The sequence below is a fragment of the Morchella importuna genome (genome assembly GCF_003444635.1).
Source record: "Morchella importuna strain M04M26 chromosome Unknown Morimp01GS028, whole genome shotgun sequence".
NCBI classification, from domain to species: Eukaryota; Fungi; Ascomycota; class Pezizomycetes; order Pezizales; family Morchellaceae; genus Morchella; species Morchella importuna.
The window spans coordinates 333490-360421 of record NW_025763425.1 but is presented as its reverse complement, the minus strand read 5'-3'; the positions used below and the strand labels follow the sequence as shown (position 1 = coordinate 360421).

Below are 26932 nucleotides of genomic sequence, written 5' to 3'. Positions count from 1 at the left end.
GTATCTTGTTTGTTGATAGTTACATACCTACACCCTGAGCTGTCACTTTGTTGATCTCTCATAGAAGGTTCCTCTAACGCTTCCAAACACCTTCTATTAAAGCCCGCCCCCAGCTAGCATTGAACAGAGAAGCGCGGATTAAATTGAATTCATCCCGACATTGTGAGTTTCTCCACCGCGAAATAAAGTCTTTTTGATTGATCTTTTTTATACTCCTGTTTTTTTTGTACTCTATCCGTTGCACATGAGATCTTTGTTTGTTCTTTCTCCTTATCATATCCTTTCTTAAGCTGACATCACCGATCAAGTGCCCAGCATTCTATAACGACTTCACTTAACTTGTAACCCCCAATCCCGCCACAAATCTTAGCTCCTGCCATAAAACCCTCTTTACTGCCCCCATCCTAGACTCAGCCCCCACTACAACAATGGCTACCATCTCCAAACAGCAACAACAGTCATCACCTTCTCCACCATCGGTACCCTCGCCGCAGGCCCTTGCATCTCGTGGTCGTCGCCCCGCACTAATACCCCACAATGCTGATCTCTCGCTCTCACTTTCAGCCGCTGCCACAGCTCTAGGGATGGCTTCGTATTCTCCGAACCGCGCACGGGGAACTAGTGGTAATAGTGGAAGCTTACTATGGGTACTTCCGTCGTCGAGTCCCCCGACAGCGGCGTGGTCAGGAGATTCGTTGGAGACAAGGTGGAAGGAAGACGGGCAAATGTGTGATATCGACCTAGATGACGACCAGCGAGAAGCTGTGAGGAGTCTTGTCGTTAAGGATGTGTTCTCGTGGGTATGTGCGCTCATTGGCGAGCTGGTTGGTCATACTGTTGACATAATCGACAGGTAAATGAAATGGATAGTGATCAACCACGGTCACAACTACAAAAAACAAAAATACCAGAGACTGCTCCTACTTCCCCGATGAGCGGAAATTTCCCAGAGGAATTGGACTTTCGGCGACGCCGACTACAGGAGGCCGAACGGGATATGGGGAGCAAGCGGTAAAAGCTTTTGCAGTATGAAACATGGCCGGGAAAAAAAAAGAAGAAAAAAAAGAAAAAGCAGAAAAAGACGACTGATGATTATGACGTTGACGAATGATTATGTGATGGACTTATAACGACTATGATGATGATACTACGATAACGACTTACAATACCTTGACGCTTTTAACGATTTGTCTACTTCTTTTCTTAGCTTTTCCTATTTTGTATTATGGAGCAAGCATGTACGTGTGGTTATACCTTTTTCTTTTATCTATTCCACTTTACGGCATTTTCCCCATCAACATCTGGGAATTGCTATAATGTTTTTGGACGGATTGCCTGGCTTGGTTCTTTATTTTTTATGACCTAATGTGGTTATTTGGGGGGCTACATACTGGGGAAACCTCTGTACAACGTTACAGTGCCAGGTTTGGGCAGAGTTTTGCTATTTCTAATTCGCTTCTGAAGTTAATTGATTGGCTGTAAACTTCAAGTGGGCATCTACTTACATACATGTATGTAGACTAAGCTTACGCGGGATTAATCATTCTGAGTAAACAACTTTGGTCTCAGCATGCCACAACCAAGATATATGGCTCGAGAAGCTATGGTGGGTAGGTGTGTAAACTTCGGCGTTTGCAGTCAATCAATCTATAGGAATTGGGAGATCTACCCCCATAATGGTACTAGCGCCTAGCCTGACGGTGGAATTTTCTCTAATTCCCATACAAAAAAAGTTCCTCTGAAGTTGACACACCCACCCCCTATGCCTTCTCGCGCCATATGTATATTGATTGTTTGCCTACATAGATGTGTGACGTGACCTTAACCTTAATTTGGGCCTAGTCCCTAGACCACACGTCAGCCAGATTGATGCTTTGCTCCGTGGGATATTCGCCCCTTGATTAAGTACTTACATATAGTACTTATCCAACAGTAGTTGATCACAGAATATCACTCGAATCATGTTGATATCATATTTAGTAAGTGTTGTTTGTTTGTTTTTCTTTGTGGCGATGTGGGCGGCTTGGACTCAATTATTCGCAAGGCAACTCGCATACGCGGCAACCAATAGAGGACGGAGTTTGGTACACTCGTGACCGCGAGTTCGATGTCTACTCTTAAGCCCTATGAGACGGAAGTCTATCTTCAAGTCGACCCCCTTCCTCTTTCCAGCCCCCCCTCTAGTGAATTGACTTCCCATAGACTGTCCCCCTCCCCCCTTCACTGAATCGGCCTCCCATAGTCACCCCCGTTGAGGGTTCCTCCCATAATACTTTTGTCTCACAATATCCTATACAGTTAATCGAATGCTTTGTTTATGCCCAGTTGATCGATATTTCCCTTCTACCCGGCCGTTAAGGATATGGATCACCCCCCAACACCCAGTTAATAGAGTACTTTAATTATTTATACCCTGTTGATAGTACCTCCCTAGACGTCCCGTTGATAGCTCTCAATACTTCATTGCACCGTTTGGAGATAGCATTGGATACCGTTGGGTCATTTCTAGTGGGGTGGTTGCTACGCAGTTAAGGGTCAAGGTCAGGGTTTCCGCTCTCGACCAATCAAATGATTAAAGCTGGGTTGTTAAAGACGCGAATGATTGAAGGAACGTGCATACATGAGGTACAGTACAGCGATAGGAATGATCTATGGAAAAAATAGTTATGGTGCGCCCACGCTTAAAGGTGTCGGATCGCGACGAAATGTCAATGGCTGATAACTTTGCAACGAAAAATGGTATAAAAAAAAGCGGTAAAATAGAACTCTAGTTCAAGTGATGAAGTTTAGTTCTATTTTAGCAGGGTTTTGATATTTGTCTGGGTTGGAAAGTTATCAGAGATTGAAATTATGTATTTTTGTATGTTAAATGCGCCAAGACTGAACAAAGTGGAACCGTATTATACCCATTTATAACCCCCAAAAAGCAAACGATCCGCAGCAAAATGCCCTATTGAAGCCACAATTGTTCCACTTCCGTGTGCCACCATTTCACCTTTAAGAGTGTGCGCACCATATATGGTGCACAGATATTTCGCCATACAATTTCACCCCCCCACCTTTGCGCTCGGTATGTATCTCAGCAGATTATTCGGTACAGCAGACAGACACTGTGAGGAAAAGGCCGCCCCATCAACTGTAGCAGATATTATCCATGCAAGTTCCCGACATTGTCACCGGCATAGTGTTATTTGGAAAATGTGATATGCGCACAACCCATGGCTGGCCAGGCATCAGCGAGCATGGGCAGGTTTAACCGTTGTTGGTGGGGTGCGGGGCAAAACAAGGCTGTAGAATTTGCACGGCTGGGTGTATGTAGTACAGCGAGCCATAGGATGCCAAGTATCTGTATATCCACTCTGACCAATCGGGCACACCGAGCCGTGGAGTGTTCATCATGATATATCACTCGATCTCGAATCTGGAATGAGTTTTGTTTAATTCATTAATTGCATGCAACCTAATGGGTTTTGGGAGGAAAAGTGGAATATTGGATTTTGAGGCGTGGGGGGCTGTTGGACGTTGGGGGTGGTGTTTGGTGGTGGTGGGCTTTGGCGTTGGGTTTTGGGAAGGGATTTGGGGTGGAATTGGGAATCGAAGGATTGTTGTTCGCCATGGCTGGGTGAAGTATTCCTTCGTCTTGAGAATGGATTTTGCTCATAGGGCTCTTAAGCTCTTATCAATTGATTGATATATATGGCGGCACGGGCAGCATTGATGGGATTTGGGTATAAAAACTGTCATTACTCATAATACTGCAGCATGAGACGTCGATTATATTTTATGCTACCTAATCACCCGCTCATAAGATTGGAAAGTCTTGAAACCTTTCCTCACCGGCCCTAAATGCCAGTATCGATATAGCTCATAGCAATCGATACACCCCGAAGACTTCTCTCCACAATCTCGATCCTACGCACATGTGTGTATCCGCTGGCAGTGGGATTCGAAGGCTATAAGCCCCCTTTGATGGCAGGCCTGGCAAAATTACACCCGGCGTTATCTTCTCAGTAGCCGCGCTCGAAGTCCTTCTATATATGCAAGGAGTCGAACAGCGGTAGTCATATGAGTACATTGGCCATGGTGCTAAGAAGTTCTTACGAGACAGAACAAGCTCAAAGCAGAAGAGGGGACAAAAAATCTCATACAAAACTCCGTCCTGTACATGATTCTTCCTAGCGTATGGCAACAGGTATATAGAGACTAACTTACCTGCTAATCTCAGCTAGAAAAGAGGACTTTGAATTCTCCAGAGAGGCCTAGCTAGGACGAAGAAAAACAACCCACCAGAATTAAAGGCAGATCTGCTTTCATAGCGCCACGCTACGCTATGCCGACTAACCGGCTAAAAGTCTCACGATTCAGAGAGTCAATTGATTGGTGGAAAAGGTTACCCCAAGACTAAAGAGCTAGTCGAAGGGTTTGTCTCGAGACGAGATATTGAGCCCATCTTTGGGCTTGTTATGGTATAAAAAAAAGTGGGAGACTTGCTTAGGCGTTCTAGTTATGAAGACCGGAGAGTGGTACTAGAGAGATAGACTGCAGAGGGTACTGATAAAGTACCGATCGAATAGGTCATGTAGGGGCTACTGTATTGCGGGGTCCATCGGCTCACCCACCCGTTGAGCATACACCATCCTCACTCCTTACCCCCCCCCCCCCCCCCGCGCGTTTTTGCCGTGTACGGCGCATTCTTGAGCTTAACTGCTATTCTGCTCGTTATCTGAAACTGGATTTAGTTACTGGTCTTCCATAATCTCTAACAGGGTCGATCGGGTGTTTCTCCTTAGAGAATAGGGAGTACTTGGTACGACATTCACATTTACACACAGAGGAGTCCGCCTGCTGACAGCGCCGGCCAAAGACATCATACATATTTACATACTGCAGGTAGAATTTCTTCCCACCAGCATTGCCACCACGTGCATGTCGAGACCTGGAGTGTCCACTGTCTGCACCAAGTCAAGTCCATGGATCCAATAAGAGAGCATTTATTAGTATAATGAGTATAATATCCTTGTGCTCTTACCAACTGAAGTTGGAGCCACCGCCACTATTTTGTCGGTTTACTCGGTATCTCTCGATTCGGTCCGGGGCCGAAAGAATCTAACGGTTAACCCATCACCTATGACACTTACCGTCCAACCAAAGCCCTCACGCCAGTTCTACAGCTTCCAAAAAACTCTTCTCGCAATAAAAAAAAAAAAACCCCAATATTAATCACAGCGTATCACTCGATATGTACCTATCGAAAAGTCCATCACGTGATTGTAACCTGTCGCGTAAGCCTGCCTAGCTACACGTCGCCCTGCACCGTAATAATCCACCCCCACCCCCCCGTTCCAACACACCCATTCCAACGCCAGAAATGCCTTTCCCCGTCCCCTCCGCAAGCACCCTCACAATCGCCGCAGCCACCACCGCAGCCGTCACCATCCCGCCGACAATCTACAACATGTTCTGGGGCGAGAACAAGCTCCCCGTCGAGGGCCGAGTACGTCTCTCCCATCCCCGTCACCCAAATCCTCGCGATATCCGGGCTAACCACCACAATTAAAACAGCTCGTAGTCATCACCGGCGGCTCCCAAGGCATGGGCCTCTCCGTGGCCAAGCTCCTCTCCAAAAAGGGCGCCAGCATCGCCATCGTCGCCCGCAACCCCACCAAGCTCGCCTCGGCCCTCGCCGAGATCGAGGCCTGCGCCCTGCACCCGGGCACGCAGACCTTCCACGCCGTCAGCGCAGACCTGACGCAGGCCTCCGAGTGCGCGCGCATGCTCGACGAGATCCGCGTGTGGGGCGGCGTCCCGGACATTGTGTGGACGTGCGCGGGCTTCGCGGTGCCGGGCTTCTTCAAGGACCTTAGTGCCCAGCAGCTCGAGGAGCAGGTGCGCACGAATTACTTCTCCGTCATGTTTACGGCGCACGCGGCGATCAATATGATGATGCGGTATCCGCTGCGCAAGGGCGTGCCGCGGCGGCATCTGGTATTTACGAGTACGGTTATGGCGTTCTATACCATCGCCGGGTATAATGCGTATTCGCCGGCCAAGGCGGCGATCAGGACGCTGGCGGATGGGTTGAGGCAGGAGTGTATACTGTATGATATCGATGTGCACTGCTGCTTTCCGGCCACGATCTATAGTCCCGGGTTTGAGGTGGAGCAGACGCTGAAGCCGGAGCTGACGAAGATCTTGGAGGGGAGCGATGAGGGGCAGACGCCGGATGTGGTGGCAGAGGCATGTGTGAAGGGGTTGGAGAAGGGGCAGAGTCTTGTTGTGACGAATATGTTGGGGGAGGCGATGAGGGGTGCGTGTTGGGGGGGGAGTCCGAGGGGGTGCTGGTGGTGGGATACGTTGTTGTCGTGGGTGGTGGCCGTGGTGTGGTTGGTGCTGGGGAGGATGATGGATGGGGATGTGCACAAGTATGTCAAGAAGCATGGCATCCCGATGAGGGGGAAGAAGGCGGCGGGGCCGAGGGAGGGCGGGATTGGCGGGCCGGGGGAGAGGACGCAGATGTTTTTGTAGGCGGTGGTGGGGGGAGAGATACCTGGGGAGCTAGGTGGCGGGAGTAGGATAGCGGATACTAATTTTCTTCTTCTTCACCTTACACATCTTATATGTTGGAGTAATTGTGGGGGGGCATTGATTGATATCTTGGGGCTCTAATATATCTGCATGCACCCACCCTTCGGGAAAAGCTTGTCTTGAAGCTCAGAAGCTCCCCTGGGGGGGGGGGGGGGGGAGGTCTTGGAGCTATATAGAGCTAGAAACAACCAAAACTCAACATTCGTATTCAATAAGCTTATGTTGCCGAGATTGGAGAGTGCAGGAATCCTGTTCTATGCACATCGTATAAAGTGTATCTTTTCTTACTTTGAGGTAAGCTTAGCTCAGTAGCGTGGGTGTTTCTGAGTGTTTGTTTCCGAGTCAGGAAAGGACCCCTGTAGAACCCTCACCAGAAAACAAAACGTAGAAACTCGCTGTATGCATGCACCTGCTCGGTGTCTCCACACCCGACGCCCGTCCCATAGCAAATAAAGACATACGCAAGTCCGGCCTCGACTCGTCAGCACCCGGCGAACCGTCCGGGGGGGGGAAAGAACCCTCCACGTTGCCAAGCCAGCCATGCATGCAGTGTGCGGCTCCCCCGGTAGCTGGCCCTAAAGTTAACACCTAGGCCTTTCCTTCCTCACGCCGAGAGAGATCTATCCGTCCACCCCCTCCACTCCTCCCTCCACCTCCACCTCCCTCCCCCAGATCGATCTCTCCACTCCCGCCTGCCTGTCTTGTCTATCAACTTCAAACACTCCCTTTTCCTCTCGATCTAGGCTCTCACCCATATACGCTCTCTCTCTCTCAGCACTCGCTAGTACTACTGCGGAGCCTCCAATAACGGCGAAGCTTCAGGATCCCCCCTTTCGCCCATAATGGGCGAACCCGTTCCCTTCACGCCTCCCGCGGCATTCCCAATTGACGCACTGCAGCTACTATTACAGAATGCGTCTCTGAGCGTTGTCCTGACCGCGGTCCTCGGGCTCCTGGTCGCGGGCGTATTTGCAGTTAGTTCAACCCCCCGGCCCTAAGCTACTGGCAAACTGTTACTGTACAATGTAGCCGTATATACTGACTCCCCCGATCTGCAGTCCTACCTCCTCATCCTCCTCGTCGCGCACACCCCCCGCCCCGCAACGCCCAACGAAAAGTTCTACAAGACCGTCACCCGCACCGGCGCCGTCTCCCCGCCCCGCGCACTGCCCGATGTATTTGCACACGACTCGAAATCGACACTGACGATCTCCGTGGTGGTCCCGGCCTACAACGAGAGCGAGCGCATCCCCGAGATGCTGGCAGAGGCCGTCGACCACTTGTATGCCGCGCATGGAAACAGCTGGGAGATCCTGATCGTCGACGACGGGTCCACGGACGGCACGGCGAAGGTGGCACTGGACTGGGCAGGTGAGCGCATGGCGGCGAAGCATGATGTCGAGGAAGACCAGGTTCGTGTCTGCGTGCTCGATAAGAACAGAGGTAAGGGCGGCGCCGTCACGCATGGGATGAAGTACGTAAGGGGTGAATACTCAATCTTTGCGGACGCGGACGGCGCGAGCCGCTTTGCGGACTTGGCGGCGCTGCTGAAGGATGTCAAGAAGGTGGAGATCAAGGGCTACGGCATCGCCGTGGGGAGCCGCGCACACATGGTCACCACCGATGCGGTCGTCAAGGTATGTCTTATCTACCATCATTACCCCCCCCCCCGGGGGTCCATAGCTAACCACACCGCTCGTAACTAGCGCTCCTTCATCCGCAACTTCCTAATGCACTCCTTCCACACGCTCATCCGCACATTCGGCATCCGCCACATCCGCGACACACAATGCGGGTTCAAGCTTCTCTCGCGCGCGGCCCTCAAGGCCGTGTTTCCGTACATGCACACTGAGGGGTGGATCTTCGACATTGAGATGCTTATCCTCGCCATGTACAAGGGGATTCCGGTCGCTGAGGTGCCCATCACGTGGCATGAGGTCGGCGGCAGTAAGGTTAGGCTGGTGCAGGATAGTTTGAGGATGGCGTGGGATTTGGGTGTGGTTAGGGTAGGGTATTGGTGGGGTGTTTATAAGGTGGGGGAGGGCGGGGTTAGGGTGTAGTGGGTGGTGTGGTTATAAATTTGTTTTGTGTTTTGTGCTTTTTATTCCTTTTTTTTGTTAGTTTGCTCGGGTTTGAGCGGTGCGTAAGCTGGCTGGCTGGTGGGAGGGACGGGAGGGGGAGGCACGGCGGGAAGTGATATCATTGACAATTACTTGACTTTTAGGCAGGTACGTCGGGGAGGGGCGGGGTGTTTCTTATTGTACAGGATAGTTAGGTCTCTATAGGCATTGGCATAGGAATAGGTAATCGGGCACCAAAATCAAAGATTCAAATTAAATCATACACTTGAAGTTTTTCTTCCTTTTTTTTCCCTCTCCCTTTCTTCCTTCTTTGCTTCATATTTGCTTCATATTTGTATATCTCGAGTGGTTGTCAACCATCTTTTAATGGCCCGTTTGGGAGCTGTAATGGCTTATCCACCAAGCGACTTATCTAAGTCAGTTCCAAGAAAAAGTTGCCTATATACCTGTCGTTTGGCACTAGTCATTATCATGCAAACTGCAACCCACATCAATTGTCCACATATATAGCGGGCCAACCTGCAAGAAGGGGTTTCCCCCAATTTGAGATATAAAAAGCCAGTACTAGTGGGGGATTAAAACTGTTTTTTTACAGATTTACAAGGTATTGTGGTTTTAATATATACAGGAGAGATTGTCAACAATGAATATGGGTGTGGTGGTATTGCAATTGGTCCGGTGGTGAAGATGGCGCTTGGTGACTGAGGGTAGGGAGTAGGTCAGAGTAGATTATATTTTTCAGTTGATTTTGATTTTGGGCCTCCTGACTTGGGGTTGACTTAAGGGCTGGCCAAACGGCCAAAACTTTTCAAGTCATTCCCCACCAAAATTCAATAAGTCGACCCCGTTGCCAAGACTTCTAGACTCTCCACCGACCCCGTTCAAAAACCCCACTTGCATCGATCGTCCTCCGCAACTCTCCCTTCCTCTCTCCCATTTCAGTATGCGAAAGCTATAGCATGCTATAGCGCGCCACAGGGATGTGGGTCTCGACACTTGAACCGTTCAAGGCTCTCTTTAAATTTAGTATAAAATGGTAAGGACAACGCACGTGACGGATTAGTCAGCGGCGATACCCGGCGTCGGTGGGTGGGAGCGAGTGATGGGGTGTGATGAGGGTTATTTGTTTTTTATTTGGTTTGTTGATTAGGTTGGTTGCATTGTTAGAGTATGGCCGGTGGTGCAGCTAGCAGTGGGGGCGTAGATCGGTTGCGGGGTGGTTTGGGGTGGGGGGTTTGTGCATGGCGGTGAGTATGGTATACTAGGTGATCATGGGCGCGCAGGTTTTTGGGCATGTCTGGTCGAAGATTTGAGTAGGTGCTGTGTGTGCCGCTGGGGGGGGGGGGGGGGGTCTGGTGACCTGTAGACGATGAGATGCCCTTCTCGATCGAGCGAGCTCTCTATATCTAGCGATATATGGCGTTATGTGATGGATGCGGCCGCGGCCGGCCCTGGATGTTACGTACAAGGCTCTGGCATTAAGTGAGCGAACTAAATGGAGTGTTGACTGGTAAGGATCCGTTCACTCACTTAATGCCAGAGCCTTGTACAGCAGAGCTTTGATATGCCGTCATGAATTATCACTCACGAGTTGCTTTAGCTATGTACATGTATTTCGCGCTAATCTAATACTTGTGTACATTTATGTACATGTAGTTTGATTGGGGGTGTTTAACTTGTTCCGGCCACTTTTATCTCTAGCACACCTAACTCACAATCCGCGAACCTCTTTAGGCTCGAAGTCACAGTTTATGACCACTTTTTCAACACACCTTCCCACTCTTAGAGGGTATCCGCTCCCTGTAGCAGTTAGGATTTTGAATATCAAGTCGGCTATTCTATGTGAATTGCAGGCACGAACGAAGGGATGCGATTCTGAGCTATATATATATGAGAAGCAGTCAAGCTAGCAGTCAGGCCAAAGGGCCAGCATGCTACCCACTCCATACCTTTCGGGAAGACCCATAAAGTGCGCCTATCAGAACTGGTTGAGGAAGAAGAAAACGTGTGTTTGAATGATATCAGCTCAGTTCAAACTACTTTGGCCATGGCCACGAAATGCATTACATGATATTATCAAGATTCAATGGAAATGTAATTTGACAGAAATCAAAGTCCCCCCCTGTCTCGTGCCCAGTCAAACGCCTTGGCGCCAAGGTTCGTACCTCACGCAGCTTCTGCATAGTTACCTTCACCCGATTATTAACCAATCAGAAGAAGGCTGGGCACGAGACAGAGTCCCCCAGCAAACGAGATAAACTTAGATCTATGAGAGAAATAAAAAAATCCTAACTCCTCAAAATACTAACAGCACAGTTAAAAGGCACCCAAAGGCAACGGCTCTAAGTCTAGTCCACACACATCCATCCGCCTCCTAGCCCAAGTCTCATACAGCTCTCTCCACACACCCTCTTCTTCTTTTCTCTTCGGCCTAATCTTATCTACCAGACTCCGTGGCATAGCATACCACGGCCCCGGCGCCTCATCGTCCTCAAAGTTCACGTAGTAGCTCTCGTCCCGCACCTTACTCGGGCTCCAGCTATCTGATATATATATCTCATGTTCAACTGCACGAAATTCGGAGATGATGGTATTATAAGGGTGCTGCGGAAGTATTAAGGCATATGGGGCGTAGAGTGTATTGATAACATCTATCGGGGCTGCTGAGGGGTTTTTGGTTAATGTTGATTTCACTACGTTGAGTGCATGCTCAGAGGGCTCGATGAGGAGTAAGTGGTCGGAAAGCGAGTTCCCAGCGACCTTGTTGTATGACCTGACTCCGCCAATGGGCGTGGAAGGCGCATTGAAAAGCAGCTCGTCGAGATTGCGTAGTACCATGCCTCTAGAATCAAGGTGTAAGATACGACTGTATTCTTTTTGTGAAAACGCATGCAGCAGTGACACTGCTGGTGTATTTTCAGCTACCATTACGATCAGCGTTTACTTCTTATCAAGAACACGGTGCACGGAGCTGTATACCTTCAATCAGGGGCTCCACTGCCTTAACAATCACCTCATACCGCTGCTCTGCGACCTTCAACAATCGATTCCATCTCCCCTTCTCATCCGCAATCCAGGAGTGTGGGTATACCAACATCTTATCCGCCACGGTCCCAAGCCTATGCAGCTCCGCCAGGATCATTACAGAGTTGCACAGCTCGTCTTTCGAAGATACATATTGGACGTATGCCAGCCTCCGTTCATTGCCTTTATTGCCTAATACCCATGCCGATTTTGCAGCACCATCGGTCTGGGTCCTAAAGCTAGGTTTTTGCGATGATTGTTCATTTTTCACAGAGTGGGGATTGATGGCGAGCTGGAGAGCTTTTAGTGAGCGCTGCTGTATCACCCAACCGGAGTAGAACAGTAGGAACGTGAAGAAGCACACTAGGGTTATACTGGATTAGCTAGCTATGCTCCGCGGTCCGGCAACTCGGGCAGGGCAAGAGCACACCGATCAATGCTGCAAATCTCAAGGGAAGGCGGCTCATGTTATTTGCTTGGCGGGGTAGAATAATCAGGGTTTATGGGGTCTTCGATAAATGGGACGATTGCTATTAGAGTGATATTATAAGGGCAGGTGGGGCGTATTGTTTGTGTGTAGAGGGGTGGGTTTTGGGGGGAGCTTTGTATGCTGTTGTGTTGTTCAACGGTTGCTAGGGTAATAAAATTTGCACATCATTGATCGCCGGTCCCGAATATAAAGTTTATTTATTTGCTTAAATTGCGTGTCCATAAACAAAATCTCTGATAGTCTTTTCGTAAATACTGAACTAAGTACTCCTCTTTTCAAGAGTTTTTGTTGCTCCATTAGCTCTGAGGTCTAAAATGAACGGGTGTATGATAAGCGCTTAAGCGCACGAGAGGAATGGAAAATAGAGTCCGTACCGGTACGTATCCACTCAAAAGAAACAATCGGATTTGCTAGGTCCTGGCCCCGGAGTCTCATTTTTCTAGTGTGTGACTGGGTCAGAAAATGGTACGTGCCAGTAACGCGGTTACATGGTACTCACACTGTGCTGCAGACTTTTGTCGGAGGGCAGTAGCCTGTTTGGGAGCAATTAGTAAGAAAGATCGCTTCAAACGTGCAGATCAAACTTACCCTACGAATCCCGTACCCCTAACCCTCGGGAGCTCACCCTCCTCTCCCTCCTCCTCTTCACAACTCACCCCCCGCCGGCCCACCTTTCCATCGAAGCCTATCACGTCTTCGAAGTCTTCAAGGATTTGCGTAAGTGGGCAATAGTTTTGGGGGGTTTCGTTTAAGACGATCCTTCCATAGGAAGCATTGGCATCATCGACTGGATTGGTTGCAAGGAAGGTTCTCAGGCTGAAACCCAGGCTTTCAACCTCTGGTTCCGGGTGGAGTGTGTGTGTGGCTGCACTGAGGTTCCTGTGTAGCGTAGGGCTGATGATACCGGCCCCGGTAGCTTGGAACCGAGAAGTCTCGAGGGCTTGTTGTGGCTGCACATCAATGGAATTGGCAAGCATCCAGGTGGCTGATGCGTATGGCCGCAAAGGGATCTCGCGAGTCGCCTCGTTAACAGGCGGTTGTGGGGGAGCTTGCGTGACAGTTCCCGGGAAGCTTTCCCTAACAGCTCTTCTTGCGAAAATTACGTTTGCATCCTCATCTGGACACGCAGTAAGAAACCTCTGGAGGCTATAGCCATTGTCACCAGTAGGCCTACGGTTGATCGTGGCTGGTATGATGACAGTGAGTATGGCTGGGCTAGAGCTCTCTATTGATTTGGGAAGCATTTTGAATGTTATAAAAATTTCAGCGCTAAATTAACGACACAGTCGGCTTTAATTGAATGCTGCTGCTGTAAATATGTACTCGGGCTCCTTCTTCTGTTCCGCAATCCACAACACAACTATGACTATGTAGACTAACGTTTTGAAATTTGATTGATGAGCCGCGAGGCGCCAAAACTAAAGTGCTGAATAGACGAGCCGGGGACGGGTTGGACCTTTAAAAAATGATAGACTCCAAGAGTGCTTAGGGTTGGGGTTCGACGGATGGGACTTGAGTGATATACAGGTGGGACTCAGCTCAGGTTTATACTTTATACTTACAGTCGTTCTTATTCTATATCATGCACTTCGCACATTTCGGGCAGGACTTCCAAATACAGGGATCACCCAGATTTTTCGCGCGAGGACTTCCACATGGAGTAAGAATACAGGGATCATAGATGTTTTCGAGGCCCTACATAACGTTCATGACCAGGTACCAGCCAAAAATGCGGGGTGCAACATCTGAACGGAGATCACAAATGTCACCTATCGTGTCAGACCTAGAATCCTGTCGTCGTAGGCGAAAAGGCTTGGCGATGCTGGGTACAGCCAAATTTGTATATAGTAACGGTACCAGGTCAAAAACGTTCAGTCTTTTAGTAACACTTAGGCAAAATTCCTGCACATCCGGGTGTCTTCCTAAAACAGCTAGACTATCTAGGAAATACCCTTCAAGAAAGAGACCTAGACTACATAGAGCACCTTCCATCTCAGAATCCCTGCTGAATTACACCTCTGGTACAATTGAGAACGAAAGGGTTTTGGCTTGGGTGGGTGAATTTTCGGATGTAAAGTACTCAAATGATTAAACACTTTCACACAAAGACATCCGATATCTTAACCTTGAAAAAATGGTATTCGGGGAATAGAGTGTTTTGGATCAAGATCTAAATGTCGAGCTCAGATTTCTAGTTCCTGGCGGCCGCGGTGGATAGGGCATACCGGTAGATACCGCAAGTGCTCTCTTTCTCGAGTTACTCTAACGATGACAGCGTCGTCCTCCCCACCACCAAGAACTAGGAATCTGAGTTCTATTAATATGTAGGCACATAGGTACCTGAAACCTCCTCATCTTACCCTGATTCGTTTGGCCTCGATATATGAATCAGAATACAGGAATAACTCTTTATATCAACGGTCCAAAGTACATGTAGGCATAGATGACGCTACAGGCACTCGGACACCCCCTTACTCGGATGATTAATGAAAAAGAGGTACAGAAGCTACCTAAAACGTTGATTTTCTATTCTCTACGTTAACTGCCCGAGTGAGTGGGTCAGGGAAATAGTCTACGTATAGAGTTTAATATAAAGCGAACATTCTAGCGTGGGTCGATATTCAGGGCCAACTTCAACTGGGAACTTTCATAGGGCCAATATTTTCTCCACTAAAGTAAGTCCCGCCTTTTCTCCACAGCCACTTAAATTTATAAAACCTATCTAATTCTATCATTTGCTGTAGTTGTTGGCCTGGTGCTGTCAGCGTAGAAGTACATATTAGTATTACCTAAATATATAATATTTATTAGCTATATTTCGAGTTCAAATTTCGAGTTCAAATTTCTGTCGCTCACTGCCATACGCTAGAGGGGCGAATTTACTTAGTGATAGTGAGAACACCTCCGGCGTACAGTGTAGTACAGGTGGACTAAGAATTAGTAATTTGACCTCACTCCGTACATACGCCACAATCACGCTACATCTCATCGCTGACGTCTTCTCCTCCACACCGACTCATTCACCGTCCGAGGCGCTATTTCTACCCGCCTTCACTGCACACTTCCCTTAACTTCAGCAACTGAACTCCTATTCTCATAGTTTCAACAAAATGGCTAATACAAACACCCCTTCTCAACCGGCCGCGTACGGGACTAATGCTGGGCATTACACCCGCCCTCCTCCAGCTTATGGTGGTGACCAGTCACCTCTTCTTGGGTCACCCCGTACCAGTGAAGATAATGTCCGCCCCTTAGATATCTCTGCTAAAAGCTATCATGTACTAAAAGCTCCCTTTAGATTCCCGATGACTTCAAATACTCTACCTCAGTCGCGGAAGCGACCATCGACATCCGCCACGCCTTTGTCCGTAAAGTCTACGCAATCTTAACAGTCCAGCTTGTTGCCACTGCCATATTTAGCTCAATCTCATTCTTCAACGAGTCTTTCAAAGGGTGGATCCAGACAAACACATGGATGCTTTTCATCGCTATGTTGGGTTCCTTCGGGCTTCTCTTAGCGACCTTCTGGAAGAGAAAGAGCTATCCGACAAATCTTATATTCCTCTCTGGGTTCACTCTCGTGGAAGCCTACACTATCGCTGTTATTACCAGCTTCTACGATAGCCGCATCGTTCTCGAAGCAGTCATCATCACCGGAGCACTATTCGCAGGTCTCACCCTGTTCGCTTTCCAGACAAAATACGACTTCAGCAGTTGGTACAGCTACCTCTACGGGGCCCTTTGGTTCTTGATCTTATTCGGATTCGTCTCTATTTTTTTCCCTCATAACGGATGGGTTGAACTGGCCTATAGTGGTGTTGCGGCGTTGCTATTCAGCGCGTACATCTTGGTGGATACTCAGTTGATCCTTAGACGGGTACATGTGGACGAGGAGATCTCAGCGGCAATCAGTTTGTATCTGGACATCATCAACCTGTTCTTAGCGTATGTATTCCCTAACTTCCTTATATTGATATGGCGGTGACTCCTTTGGTACTAACGGCATAATTTAATGGCAGTATTCTCCGTATCCTCAACTCTTCAAGCGATAACTAAACCAAAACCGAGAAGCTACAGTTTACTTCAAAGAATACGTAATTCAATATTGGCTGTTTAGCTCAAGGACATGAAGAGGTTGCACCAAGAAGTTCGTAGGTTTGTTTTTGCTGGAAAATGGGAAATAAGCAGGATGGAGTATCAGGATTAGGTTTTGCTTTATGTTAATTTTTTCTCTTGTTTGCTGCTCGAGTGGTTTGCTTGTGTCTTCTATTCTTTCCAGTAATTTCTGGGAGTTGTCCCTAGCTTGTTTAACTCTGTTTTGGTTGCTCCGCTTTGAAAATAAAAAAAAAAAAAACCCTGTTTTTATTTTTTGATTAGGAAGTGTGGTGTTATTAACGTGATTATAATAGTTTGGTAATTAAATTCTGATTATTAGTCAAGCTCCGGATAGCACTCTACCAAAACTAATCATAATCTATCACTCGAGTAGCGACACTTGAAACTTCAAAGCTTTACCTCCATGTATTTATGTTATTGTTCATGAATCGACTGCGAAGAAATGCTTGGGGAACTAAAATAGCCTAACAGTAATAGACCGCATGTCCGGCGCCGGTTTTATGTTACCGCTAAAAGAAGCTTCGGGAACTTAATCGAAGTATCGCAGATCACTACATGTAATATCATGTGCATTTTTTAGCTACTACACAGCCTCTATTACAAGGATATATATCCCTGGAACAAGTACTTCGGGGGTAGGGGTAAGTCGGTCAACAGGTGGCGGTGCATTGGCTGAGGATTTTTGAATATTTGCTTGTGTCACCGCCACCTGTTGGCAGATTTGCCCCTACCCCCGAAGTACATATGGGTACTAGGTATTTACTTGGAAAAGCGTTTCAATCTGGTGCAAATTAATTGTAAACCTACTTGAAGTATGTACATAGTATAGAATATCATGAACTGATTTGAGGATTATAGCGCCTTTAGACGACTGGTTATATCTTACTCATGCCTGCATAGAGTATATCCTCGAGTCTGAGTACTTATTAGAAATTGTGGTCGTATTAGTTAATCACTGTCGCACAACTGCCATAAGGGGTCAACGCGAATACATAAGCTCGCGAGTACTGCTTTTAACTTAAATGTCAGTTCTCAGTGTCGTCAGTTCTCAGTGTCGTCAGTTCTGGTTACACACTGGAAGCATGGCCTCTTCCAGCAAAGCTTCAATCTTGCTCGAAAGCGATACTGTCAACTCAATGGACCCGCCCAATACCCCATTTATCACCCCCGCCAACAGCTGGGGCATTCAAGCGGATAGATCTTCAGCACCTCCAACCAGTTATTTGGAGGCAGCTAGGCTCGGCGAGTGGGATATCCTGATAAGGATTCTTCTGGGGCAGGACAACAAAGCGATTCGAAAGTTATACGCAACTGAGGTGCTCCCTGAGGCGTGCCATGCTGGGAACGAGGGATCCGTCGAGATGCTCCTTAAACTCCATGCAGATGTCAATGCTCCACCAGCAAAGTGCAGCAGGAAAATCGAAGACAAGATAACCGAGGTGTACGAACAGGACGAATGTGGGAAAGCCGCAGCGTGTAGGCGGATAGCATGCGGACGAACAGCGCTACAAGCAGCAGCAGAAGGCGGCCATGCCCGGATACTTTCATTCCTGATAGAGAGAGGCGCACATATAAATGCGCCCCCGCAAGGCCAGTCAGGAAGAACAGCGTTACAGGCGGCGGCTGGGAACGGGCATACTGAGATAGTTTCGAGGTTATTGGAAAAAGGCGCCAATGTGAACGACCCGCCAGCAAATCATCGTGGGAGAACAGCCTTACAGGCGGCTGCAGAGAGCGGAAATGTAGAACTGGTTTCTATGATTTTGAGGGCCGGCGGAAAAGTGAATGCTCACCCGTCTATTCTTCATGGAAGAACAGCATTGCAAGCGGCAGCGGACGGCGGGCACTTAAAGATTGTATTAATGCTACTGGAAGCTAAAGCTGATGTTAACGCCCTACCAGCAAGGAACACATTTGGGCGAACTGCATTACAGGCTGCAGCGGGAAATGGGCACGCCGAGATAGTCTCGGTATTGTTGAAATCAGGTGCTAAAGTCAACTCCCCCGCAGTTGGTTATCATGGAAGAACAGCGTTACAGGCAGCGGCCGAAGGTGGACACTTGAAAGTAGTATCGATGTTGTTGAAGGCCGGTGCAAATATCAATGATCCCCCCTCGAGATCATACGGAAGAACGGCTTTACAAGCAGCAGCTGCAAACGGCAATGCTGAAATACTCCTTTTATTGATAAAATCCGGTGCACTTCTGAATGCCCCCCCATCGGAAAGCCGCGGCAGAACAGTAATACAGGCGGCGGCAGAAAATGGTCACGCACATATCATATCGATGTTCGGTGGTATGGATATCGTTAACGCACCACCATCGGAATACGATGGTATGACAGCTTTGCAAGCTGCAGCCAGAAGGGGTCATGATGAAATAGTTTCAACTCTCTTGGAAGCTGGTGCTAAAGTTAATGCCGCTCCATCAGATAACTATGGAAGAACTGCATTACAGGCAGCTGCCGAAAATGGGTACTCTAAAACAGTTTCGATTTTGTTAAAGGCTGGTGCCGACGTCAACTCCGCCCCAGCAAAATTTCACGGACGAACCGCGTTGCAAGCTGCTGCAGAAGGCGGATATGTTGAAATAGTCAAACAGCTACTTTCTACAATGTCAGGTCGTAACCTTTATTCACAAGCGCTATCATTTGGGAAAAAGCCACTATGGATAGCAGCTAGAAAAGGTCGTCACGAAGTAGTAGAGATTTTATTAAAGCACGGCTTTGATTATAATGAGGAGGTGTCTGGTAAGGTGGCAATCCGAGCGGCGGCGGAGGCTGGGTACGTAGATGTTGTAGAGCTTATCCTGAGTGCCGGTTATGATGTTAGATCCAAAGACTCAGAAGGCGGTACTTGTTTGCATTGGAACCTTCGTCATCCTGACGTTGTACGAGTATTATTGAGGCACGGTGCGGACGTCCATGCTCAAGACTTTGATGGGGATACCCCGCTGCACTGTGCTGTGAGATTTCAAAATGTGGAATCCATAGTTTTGCTACTCGAAAATGGGGCAAATACTGAACCTCGAAATTACGAGTACCAGACTCCGTTGGACTTGATTCTTCAAGACTCGGAAAAGCCATCGATAAAATTAGCAATGCCGCTATTCGATAAGGGCTGCAGTATCAAGGGTCGTACTGTGAATAACTGGCGAAGGCTTCTGGATTTGAGCGAGAATGATAGTATCTTAATAAGTGAATGTCATTCTGACAACAAGCGGTGTTATGATATCGATTTTGTCACCGACTATTCGCTCGAGCTACCAACTCGTGGCTCAAAAGTTGAAAGAAGATTATAGTACGTGATTTCTTATCTCAGACCTTATTTAGTCGCTGACAATCAGGCACTAGTTCCGCTACTGATACAAGTTCAACCGTTGGAGCTGGGCTGGGACTCACCCAGTCGGGTTCTCTCGTTGATCGTTTCAAGTTTTTCCCAAGTGTCGAAATGCTTGGGATTAAGAGAATGCCTGGGACAAATTCCACGATGATAAAATGGAGTTGGTCTTGGATATTTCCAAATTCAGAGAGAAACCAATCTGGGGTAAACCTTCCCGGAGTAGGGAAGCTATTCTCTGCAGTTGATAGACAAGGTATGAACCATCATGTTTATCCTTTATCGTAAAAATCGAATTTCTCATCAGCTTGACAGTGATTGTGACCTGCCACGTTTGCTTTGAGGTTTTGGTTCATATTCCAGACACTGAAAACGAAAAGGCTTCTGGTCCAAATGCCCTTAGAGTAGGGAAGTCGTTCCAGACAACAACCAGAGGGAGCGAGATTTCCTGGACGATGCTGAAGCCTGAGACTGTACCTGATGCAGATTGTCCTGTTGAAACGAAGGCTAGCCCTATATTTCAGACAATCGACTACCGGAGCACCATAGATATTGGTTGGATCCCTGACCACGGGGTGGACTTCTTCATCTTGTTTTTTGTTGATTTGCACGATAAGTGGAGACATATATTTGAGCAGGCAGAGCTACATCTATCAAACAGTGTAAGTATACTTTTATCCTCTGCATCTCGCAAAATCGACACCTGTAGTAACTCGTATCACTGCAGCGTAAAACCCTACTGCTAAACAAGGGCAGAACCGAAGATTTCATCGATAATCTTTTGATTGATGCTCAGCAGTGGAGCAACTTTAGAGCTCTGCTGCAACTCCATGTGCGGACCGCTAGAAATCTATTGCAAGACTTTCGAGAAAAAAGGTTTCTATGTGACGAAGTGAGGGAATCCGAGCTGTTGAAAGTACAAAGAGGCGAAATCGTACCAGCAGAAAGCGGGTTCTCTGGGCCATTGAGGAATAGTGGCGCTGGTCCTAGGAATGGCGTTACAAGTAATCAGGCGAGAGTAAATGATGAAGAGAAGGTGTATGCGCTGGACGAGTTAGCAAGAATCATCGATAGGATGGAGACTGAGGTGTCAGAGGAGATTACGAAGCTTGATCGAAAAACAAGTGAGCTGATAGAACTTGTAAGTGTTTTATACTGCCTTTTGGAGGTAAATTATGTAATGACCAATCTGCTGATAATCTTTTAAGGAGTTCAATCTAGTCTCTATATACGAGGCTCGAACATCAAAACTAATGGGTATGAGTATGAAACGACTGAGCTGGATTACGGTATGTCTGAACAAAAAAACCTAGTACTACGAGTAGAGATACTAAAGGCCTCTAGTTTATCTTCCTCCCACTAATGTTTGTCGCGGTAAGCTGCAGCCCACCCTCCGTGCCACCGGCAACCTATCATGATATACAAGACCGCTAACCATCATGACCAACCCAGTCACTATTCGGGATGAACGTCAACATCCTCGAAAACAACCCACAGTGGTGGTGGGCCTTTGTGATTGGCGGCTCCCTCTTCGTCTTCGTCATCTTCTGCTGGATCCTGATGAAGTTTATCCCGGTCCGCCATTTCTCTCCCCCCCCCCCCCTTCCTTTCTCCTGTCTCAAAAATAAATTAGCCCACAACACTAACAACCGCTTCCAGGTCGACCAATGGCTCGTCGACTTTGACCGCTCCACCGCCGCCAGAAAACTATTACTGCTGGTAAAGGTTCCGAGCTCGATCAACCTGCGGCAGAAGCTGAAGAGGGCCCATCGCCGCGGGCCGAGTGCTGGTGCCGCGGACTTGGAGACGGGGCGGGGGGTGTGGGAGAAGGGAACGGTGTTTTCGTTTGAGCCGCCGCCGAGACAGTGGACGAGTAAGTTGAAGAGATATTGACGGTGTGTAGGCTATTTTGGCATTATATATGTGGGTTTTTTGGTTTTTAGTTTTTTGGGTTTAGGAGCTTTGGATTTGGGGGGTTTGGGAAGCATCTGGGCTTTATAAAAAAAAATTCGATTTTGGAGATTTCGTAGTCAAAAAATTCCCTACGTAGTGGTGTTATATTTGAATAGAAATAGGGCAGGAGACTATCCCACCACCTGTTGCTTTTAATTAGAGTACCCACTGGAAGGTTGCATGCAATTAATGAATTAAACAAAACAAAACAAAACAAGAATCCAATAGAGCACCCGCTTGACCTATATATGTACCCAGGGTGTTGGAAAGTGATGCACATTTTGGTTTGACAAAGGCCAATTACCCCAAATACCTATATTTTGGCGCAACACAACACGCTCCCTAAATTCAAATTTCGAGTGTAGGGAGTCTCTACAATGGCTAAGAATTCATCTGGTGCTAATTGAATACAAAATAGCCATTCTTCAAGCAAGAAGTCACTATCCAGTAGCGAAAATCAGTGTTAAAAAAAAAACCAAAAAGTATCGATGACAGACCCTTTTTTATTTATTTTTTCTTATGAAAGGAATCTACACACTTAAATTAACCTCAAGATAGACTTGTGTACAGACTAATTCTCTCGTGGTTGAGATATCACCCAATATGCATCATTTTCCGACACCCTGGGTACATATATGTCTTTACTATGTACATACATGTAGTACCTATGTAGCTAAAATTAAAACCGCACGCCGGTCGCCGTTACCCTAATATTTGCATCTGTATCACTCCCACGTGCACGCGCACAGCCCCCGGGTCCCGCTGTCATTAATTTGCCACCTACTCTACTCTACTATGCTGTCAGTCCGGCTGTCACACTAGCTAGCTAAAACCTTAATCTCACCTCGTCAACGTCACAGCGTTTGGTATTTGGGATTCGATTTGAGTTTATAAGAACGAGCATTGTGGTGCGTATTACACTCTCACACGTAGTTTTGATCACAGGGCATGCGATATGATATTACAAGAAGCTGCACCACACGAGCTCATCGATTCGATCCCAAAGCCCACAAATGCGTACTCTACGTATTGATCATTCCAGGTACTAGCTAGCTCCACTACCACAGCCAGACCCGCACATATCAACCCGCCCGCCCGCCCGCCCCTCCCCCGTCCCTCCTATATCTCTATTCCCACACGTATGTACCCATGTACCCAACTACATAACCCTCCCAACCCCGGCCCATCATCACATTCAGGTCCCATAAACCACCAAGCCTATACTCAAACTCAAACTCAAACCCAAACCAGACCAAACCAATAAAAAAAAACTAATACTAAATATAAAAAAAAGAACGCCCTTTACGGAACGACTAACGGAGCGGCTGAACTGCGCTGTACTGTCTAGTACCCCCTCCGAAAAGAAGAAGAAGAAGAGGAGGACCAAGAAATGAGATGAGGACGATGGGGATGGAAAAACACTCTCTCGATCGACTAGTGCGTAGGACTTGGCGGATCTAACTACTGGGTGAAAAAGAAATAATACTCAAGAGCATGCACTCTATCGCAGTTGGCCCCCCGGGGGGGGGGGGGTGTATAAGAAGATAAGGAAAAAATATATAAAGAAAAGGAAACAACAAAAGAGAGGGGAAAAAAAAAGACAAAAACGAAAAACAAAAACGAAAACGTGTGGTAGACAGGTTAGACAGACAGAGACATGCGGTTTTCATGAGGAGAAGGAGGAGGTCAGGAGAGCCTAATCCTTCAGAAAGGTCCTACAGCTCACACTCACCAACTCCTCCTTCTTCTTCCCAATCACAAACGCACTCAGCCTGCCACCTCTCACGCAGTTCGAGTCCAGGCCCTTCGAGTACTTTCTAATATCCAACCCCTTCGCCGCATAATGCCCATACCTATATCACAACACTCTCATTAGCCCCCACCCCATTTCACACACAAAAGACAAAAAAAAAAGATAAAACTTACACAACAGTCGTACGCCCCTCCCCATCCCCCTTCCTCTCCTTCTCGCCCCGATTCCACACATCCGCCCAATGCACACCATCCCTCTCCCCCTCCGGCAGCGGCGTCAACCGCCGCTTATCAAGACTGCGCATATTCATGATCGCCTTGGGATCCTGGTCCTCCAGCTGCACGCCATGCACAAGCCCCGCATGCACAACATCCACCTGCCCCAGATCCGCAACCTTCTTCATCCTCAGCACCAGCGGGCACGCGTCCAGCCACGCCGCCTGCTTCCTACTCAAGCTCTTGGCCAGCTTACGCTCGTTGCGGATGCGCTGCGTCGTGAACTCGTCGTCTGTGTCGTCGTCGGCGACCTCGACGGTCTCCTCTTCCTCTTCCTCCTCCTGTGCGGGCTCGAGCTCGAGGTCGTCGATGCTGGCGGCGGTGGCGGTGCGCGCGGGGTGTTTGCGGCCCTTGCGGGCTTTGCGCTTCTTCTTTTGGAGGTCGTGCCAGTGGAGGAGGACGCGGTCTTCGTGGTTGCCGCGCACGCAGCCGGCGGAGTAGCTGCGTGCGAGGTCGAGCACCTTGAGTGAGTCGGGGCCTTTGGAGATCATGTCGCCGGAGAAGACGAGGTAGTCGTTCTCGGGGTCGTAGTTTGTCTTTTCGAGGAGCTTTACCACTGTTGCTCTCATTTTATATGTCAGTCGCTGCTGTCTTGTCTCCCACCAGATAATGGGATTGATGGGGACAAACATACACTCATGAAACATCCCATGCACATCCCCTATGATAATGACCCTTCCATGTCCCTCACCACCACGCTTAACGCCCTTCCCGCCGGGGACCAGCGCGCGCGGGACGTCGGCGACGAGCTTGTAGCCGAGGCGCGAGGCGAGGAAGCGGTCTGCGGCGAAGTAGGGCTCTGCGCTGGGCAGGAGGGCGCTGGCGGTGGTGGTGACGGTGGACGGGAGAACGAGGTAGAGGAGGAAGAGGGAGGCGGCGAGACTGGTCAGGTAGTAGCGCCATGGGGCGGCAGAGTCAGCTGCAGGGTGGGTGGGTGCGAGTGCGGGTGGGTGTGGGTGGGGATGCTTGGTGTCGGCGGGATAGGGTGGTGGTGGTGGTGGTGGTGGAGGGACGCTGGTGCCCGTGGGGGGTGAGTCTTTCATGGTGGCTTCTGGAGGGGGTTTGGGATGGATGGATGGAGATGGACGATGGATTGTGAGAAATGAAATGGATGGGAGTGTAGCGCAATAAATATAGCTGGAGCTATCGGCGCAGGAGGGACGCTGTGGCAGTAAAAAGAAAAAGAAACAGGCTAAGCTTCGCTAGCAGCTAGCTTAGCTTACGGCAGCTTCGCGTCCATTCCATCCGTGTTAGCATTCATTCATTCAGCTGCTGTTCCCCTCTCTCTCCAACCAATTTAAAAAAGCAAAGCATAGAAGTGAGGTGAGATCATCATCCGGCGCAATTGCGGGGGAGATTGATAGGGCTTGGGTATGGGGGAAATTGAAAAGTCGGATATCTACCAAAGAGTTTCTTCAAAGACCTTGAATGGAAGTGAAGTAAGTCAAGCTGGCTGTCATATGCAAGCAAGTAAGCAGGGCCCCCAGTAGTAGTATAAGCACAAGATGTAGCTTCCGCTCGCTACCTCCACCACACAAAACCCCTGCTGATCCCGCTTCTAGAAGCAAAGCCTAAAAAGCTAAAAAGCTAAAAGCTAAAACCACACAAGCGAGAGAGAGAGAGCAATGTCGTAAAGGGTCTATCTGCTACTGCTACCGAATTATTCCTCGATTCTCCAGAGTCGTGGATATGTCGCTCTCTTCTTCTTCTTCTTTTCTGCTGCTGTCTGTCTGTCTGTCTGTCTGTCTGTCTGTCTGGGCCCACGACACACACACCCCATCCTCCAGACGTTCCATAGCTTCCCTTAAGGACCCTCCGTGGTTAGGGTTTCCCAACTTCCGCTCCGTAACTAGCGAGGACCCTGCGCAGCGCGCTTGCAGGGATGTCGGCACTGGCGTGCTTACTCGCTCCATCGCGCCTTCCCCGATTAGTTGCATACATAGGGAGCACCTTGTGTGAGTGAGTGAGAACCCCAAGCTACTCTACTCTAGAAAGCCTATTGTTGGCAGCTCGGAAACGACTCCGACACGTTTTAATTCAGAAGATCAGGAAAGAGCATATTACAGACAAGACAGAGAGACAATTAACTGCCCGTATTAGCGATTTGCGGCAGCGAGGGGTTACGTTGCCCTGTCTTGCAGCTGGCTAGCTGCGCTGCTGACTACAGAGCTACATGTATGTAGGTGTCAATGGTTTTTCGCGCGGGAAATATTTATGGTACCTGCTTAATTCATTGATTTCATGGATCCAGAGTTGCGTACGTACGTGCTTCTCCCGTATCCCCCCCAATCAATTGCAACAGACAGGTTATACGTCGTCAAAGGAGGGGGGACGATCCGTCCGAGAGCTAGAGCTATATGTGGCTCTCGATCCTCTTCTTCTATATACTACTCATATTCAATGACGTTTCCGAACACGACTGCTATTGCATACCATACAAAAAAAAAGCGCCAAATCCACCCTTTTTGTATGTCATGCAATATTGGCCGTGTCCGGAAACGCTATGAAGCTGCGAGTACATATCGATGGCATATATGGTGGTGGTGGTGGTGGGACGAGCTGGAAACAAGCTTTTCCAATGCAGGTGCAGTGGTACGTACGCACCCACTCTGTGCGCTCTCATGTGGAGGAATAAGCTTTTTGCTTTTATAGGGATCGATCTGAGACAGCTATAACAAGTATAACTATAACTATAACTATAGGTACAAGTACATACGACATGAAGGAGCTGGAGGTTTTAGGTTTCGCGGCCTGTCTCGAGATCTGTCTACGAATATCTAATATTGGAATTGAGTGAGAGACGGTCTAAAAGCTAGCTAGCTCTAACGATGGATTTGCAAACCTGCAGATACGAAACTGCCTAAAAGTCGGGGAGACTTTTAATTAGAAGCATATCCAGTTTCCACGTATGCTTGTACCTACACTGGTAGTGAACCGCCAGGTAAGTAGCCAAGTCACTCATGTCTTCTACCAGCACTCCATTGCAAACTAAATCTCTCAAACAACCACGATACCTGCGCTTATTCAGAAGCAGGCATCCCGCTGTCCAGCACAAACGCAGAACTCCGACAACCCTCCCATTGACAGGGCTTCTGCTAGCTACACGCAGTTGCCTTGAGTTCGGAAAACGCCGCTTTACCCCCCTGGCCAACGTCTGTTCAATCATTTTCACGCAATTCGCAAATATCACTCGACGGCACTGCCCGTTGTTAGGGGGTGATGATCATTTAAAGATATACGCGTCCGACACAAGCATTTTTCTTTCCTTTTTGCACGTGCACCCGCGGATATGTCGGTACCACCGAGTGCAGTTTGTAC

At 48.4% G+C, this 26932-nt stretch overlaps 8 protein-coding genes across 8 annotated transcripts; 5 read left to right on the top strand and 3 right to left on the bottom strand.

Annotated features, from left to right (window-relative positions):
- Positions 1–428: 428 nt before the first annotated feature.
- Positions 429–1015, top strand: LAJ45_08209 (uncharacterized protein; the record flags this gene model as incomplete). The annotated part of the gene is made up of 2 exons (XM_046117761.1): positions 429–800; positions 854–1015. 2 exons carry the CDS (start codon positions 429–431, stop codon positions 1013–1015), a joined length of 534 nt encoding a protein of 177 aa, XP_045969048.1.
- A 4353-nt stretch (positions 1016–5368) lies between these two features.
- On the top strand, positions 5369–6525 carry LAJ45_08208 (uncharacterized protein; the record flags this gene model as incomplete). The annotated part of the gene is made up of 2 exons (XM_046117760.1): positions 5369–5494; positions 5563–6525. The coding sequence occupies 2 exons, from the start codon at positions 5369–5371 to the stop codon at positions 6523–6525; spliced, it is 1089 nt and encodes a 362-aa protein (XP_045969047.1).
- A 902-nt stretch (positions 6526–7427) lies between these two features.
- LAJ45_08207 (uncharacterized protein) lies at positions 7428–8645 on the top strand (the record flags this gene model as incomplete). Its single annotated transcript, XM_046117759.1, has 3 exons — positions 7428–7559; positions 7644–8222; positions 8292–8645. 3 exons carry the CDS (start codon positions 7428–7430, stop codon positions 8643–8645), a joined length of 1065 nt encoding a protein of 354 aa, XP_045969046.1.
- A 2337-nt stretch (positions 8646–10982) lies between these two features.
- Positions 10983–12157, bottom strand: LAJ45_08206 (uncharacterized protein; the record flags this gene model as incomplete). Its single annotated transcript, XM_046117758.1, has 3 exons — positions 10983–11587; positions 11646–12053; positions 12121–12157. 3 exons carry the CDS (start codon positions 12155–12157, stop codon positions 10983–10985), a joined length of 1050 nt encoding a protein of 349 aa, XP_045969045.1.
- A 411-nt stretch (positions 12158–12568) lies between these two features.
- On the bottom strand, positions 12569–13424 carry LAJ45_08205 (uncharacterized protein; the record flags this gene model as incomplete). Its single annotated transcript, XM_046117757.1, has 3 exons — positions 12569–12619; positions 12680–12713; positions 12769–13424. The coding sequence occupies 3 exons, from the start codon at positions 13422–13424 to the stop codon at positions 12569–12571; spliced, it is 741 nt and encodes a 246-aa protein (XP_045969044.1).
- Positions 13425–15290: 1866 nt separating this feature from the next.
- Positions 15291–16236, top strand: LAJ45_08204 (uncharacterized protein; the record flags this gene model as incomplete). Its single annotated transcript, XM_046117756.1, has 3 exons — positions 15291–15422; positions 15479–16125; positions 16200–16236. 3 exons carry the CDS (start codon positions 15291–15293, stop codon positions 16234–16236), a joined length of 816 nt encoding a protein of 271 aa, XP_045969043.1.
- Positions 16237–17318: 1082 nt separating this feature from the next.
- On the top strand, positions 17319–21526 carry LAJ45_08203 (uncharacterized protein; the record flags this gene model as incomplete). Its single annotated transcript, XM_046117755.1, has 8 exons — positions 17319–19594; positions 19648–19889; positions 19949–20295; positions 20361–20774; positions 20842–20922; positions 20978–21007; positions 21086–21208; positions 21293–21526. The coding sequence occupies 8 exons, from the start codon at positions 17319–17321 to the stop codon at positions 21524–21526; spliced, it is 3747 nt and encodes a 1248-aa protein (XP_045969042.1).
- Positions 21527–23282: 1756 nt separating this feature from the next.
- LAJ45_08202 (uncharacterized protein) lies at positions 23283–25527 on the bottom strand (the record flags this gene model as incomplete). Its single annotated transcript, XM_046117754.1, has 7 exons — positions 23283–23439; positions 23513–24170; positions 24249–24777; positions 24838–24842; positions 25018–25067; positions 25140–25172; positions 25388–25527. 7 exons carry the CDS (start codon positions 25525–25527, stop codon positions 23283–23285), a joined length of 1572 nt encoding a protein of 523 aa, XP_045969041.1.
- Positions 25528–26932: the final 1405 nt, after the last annotated feature.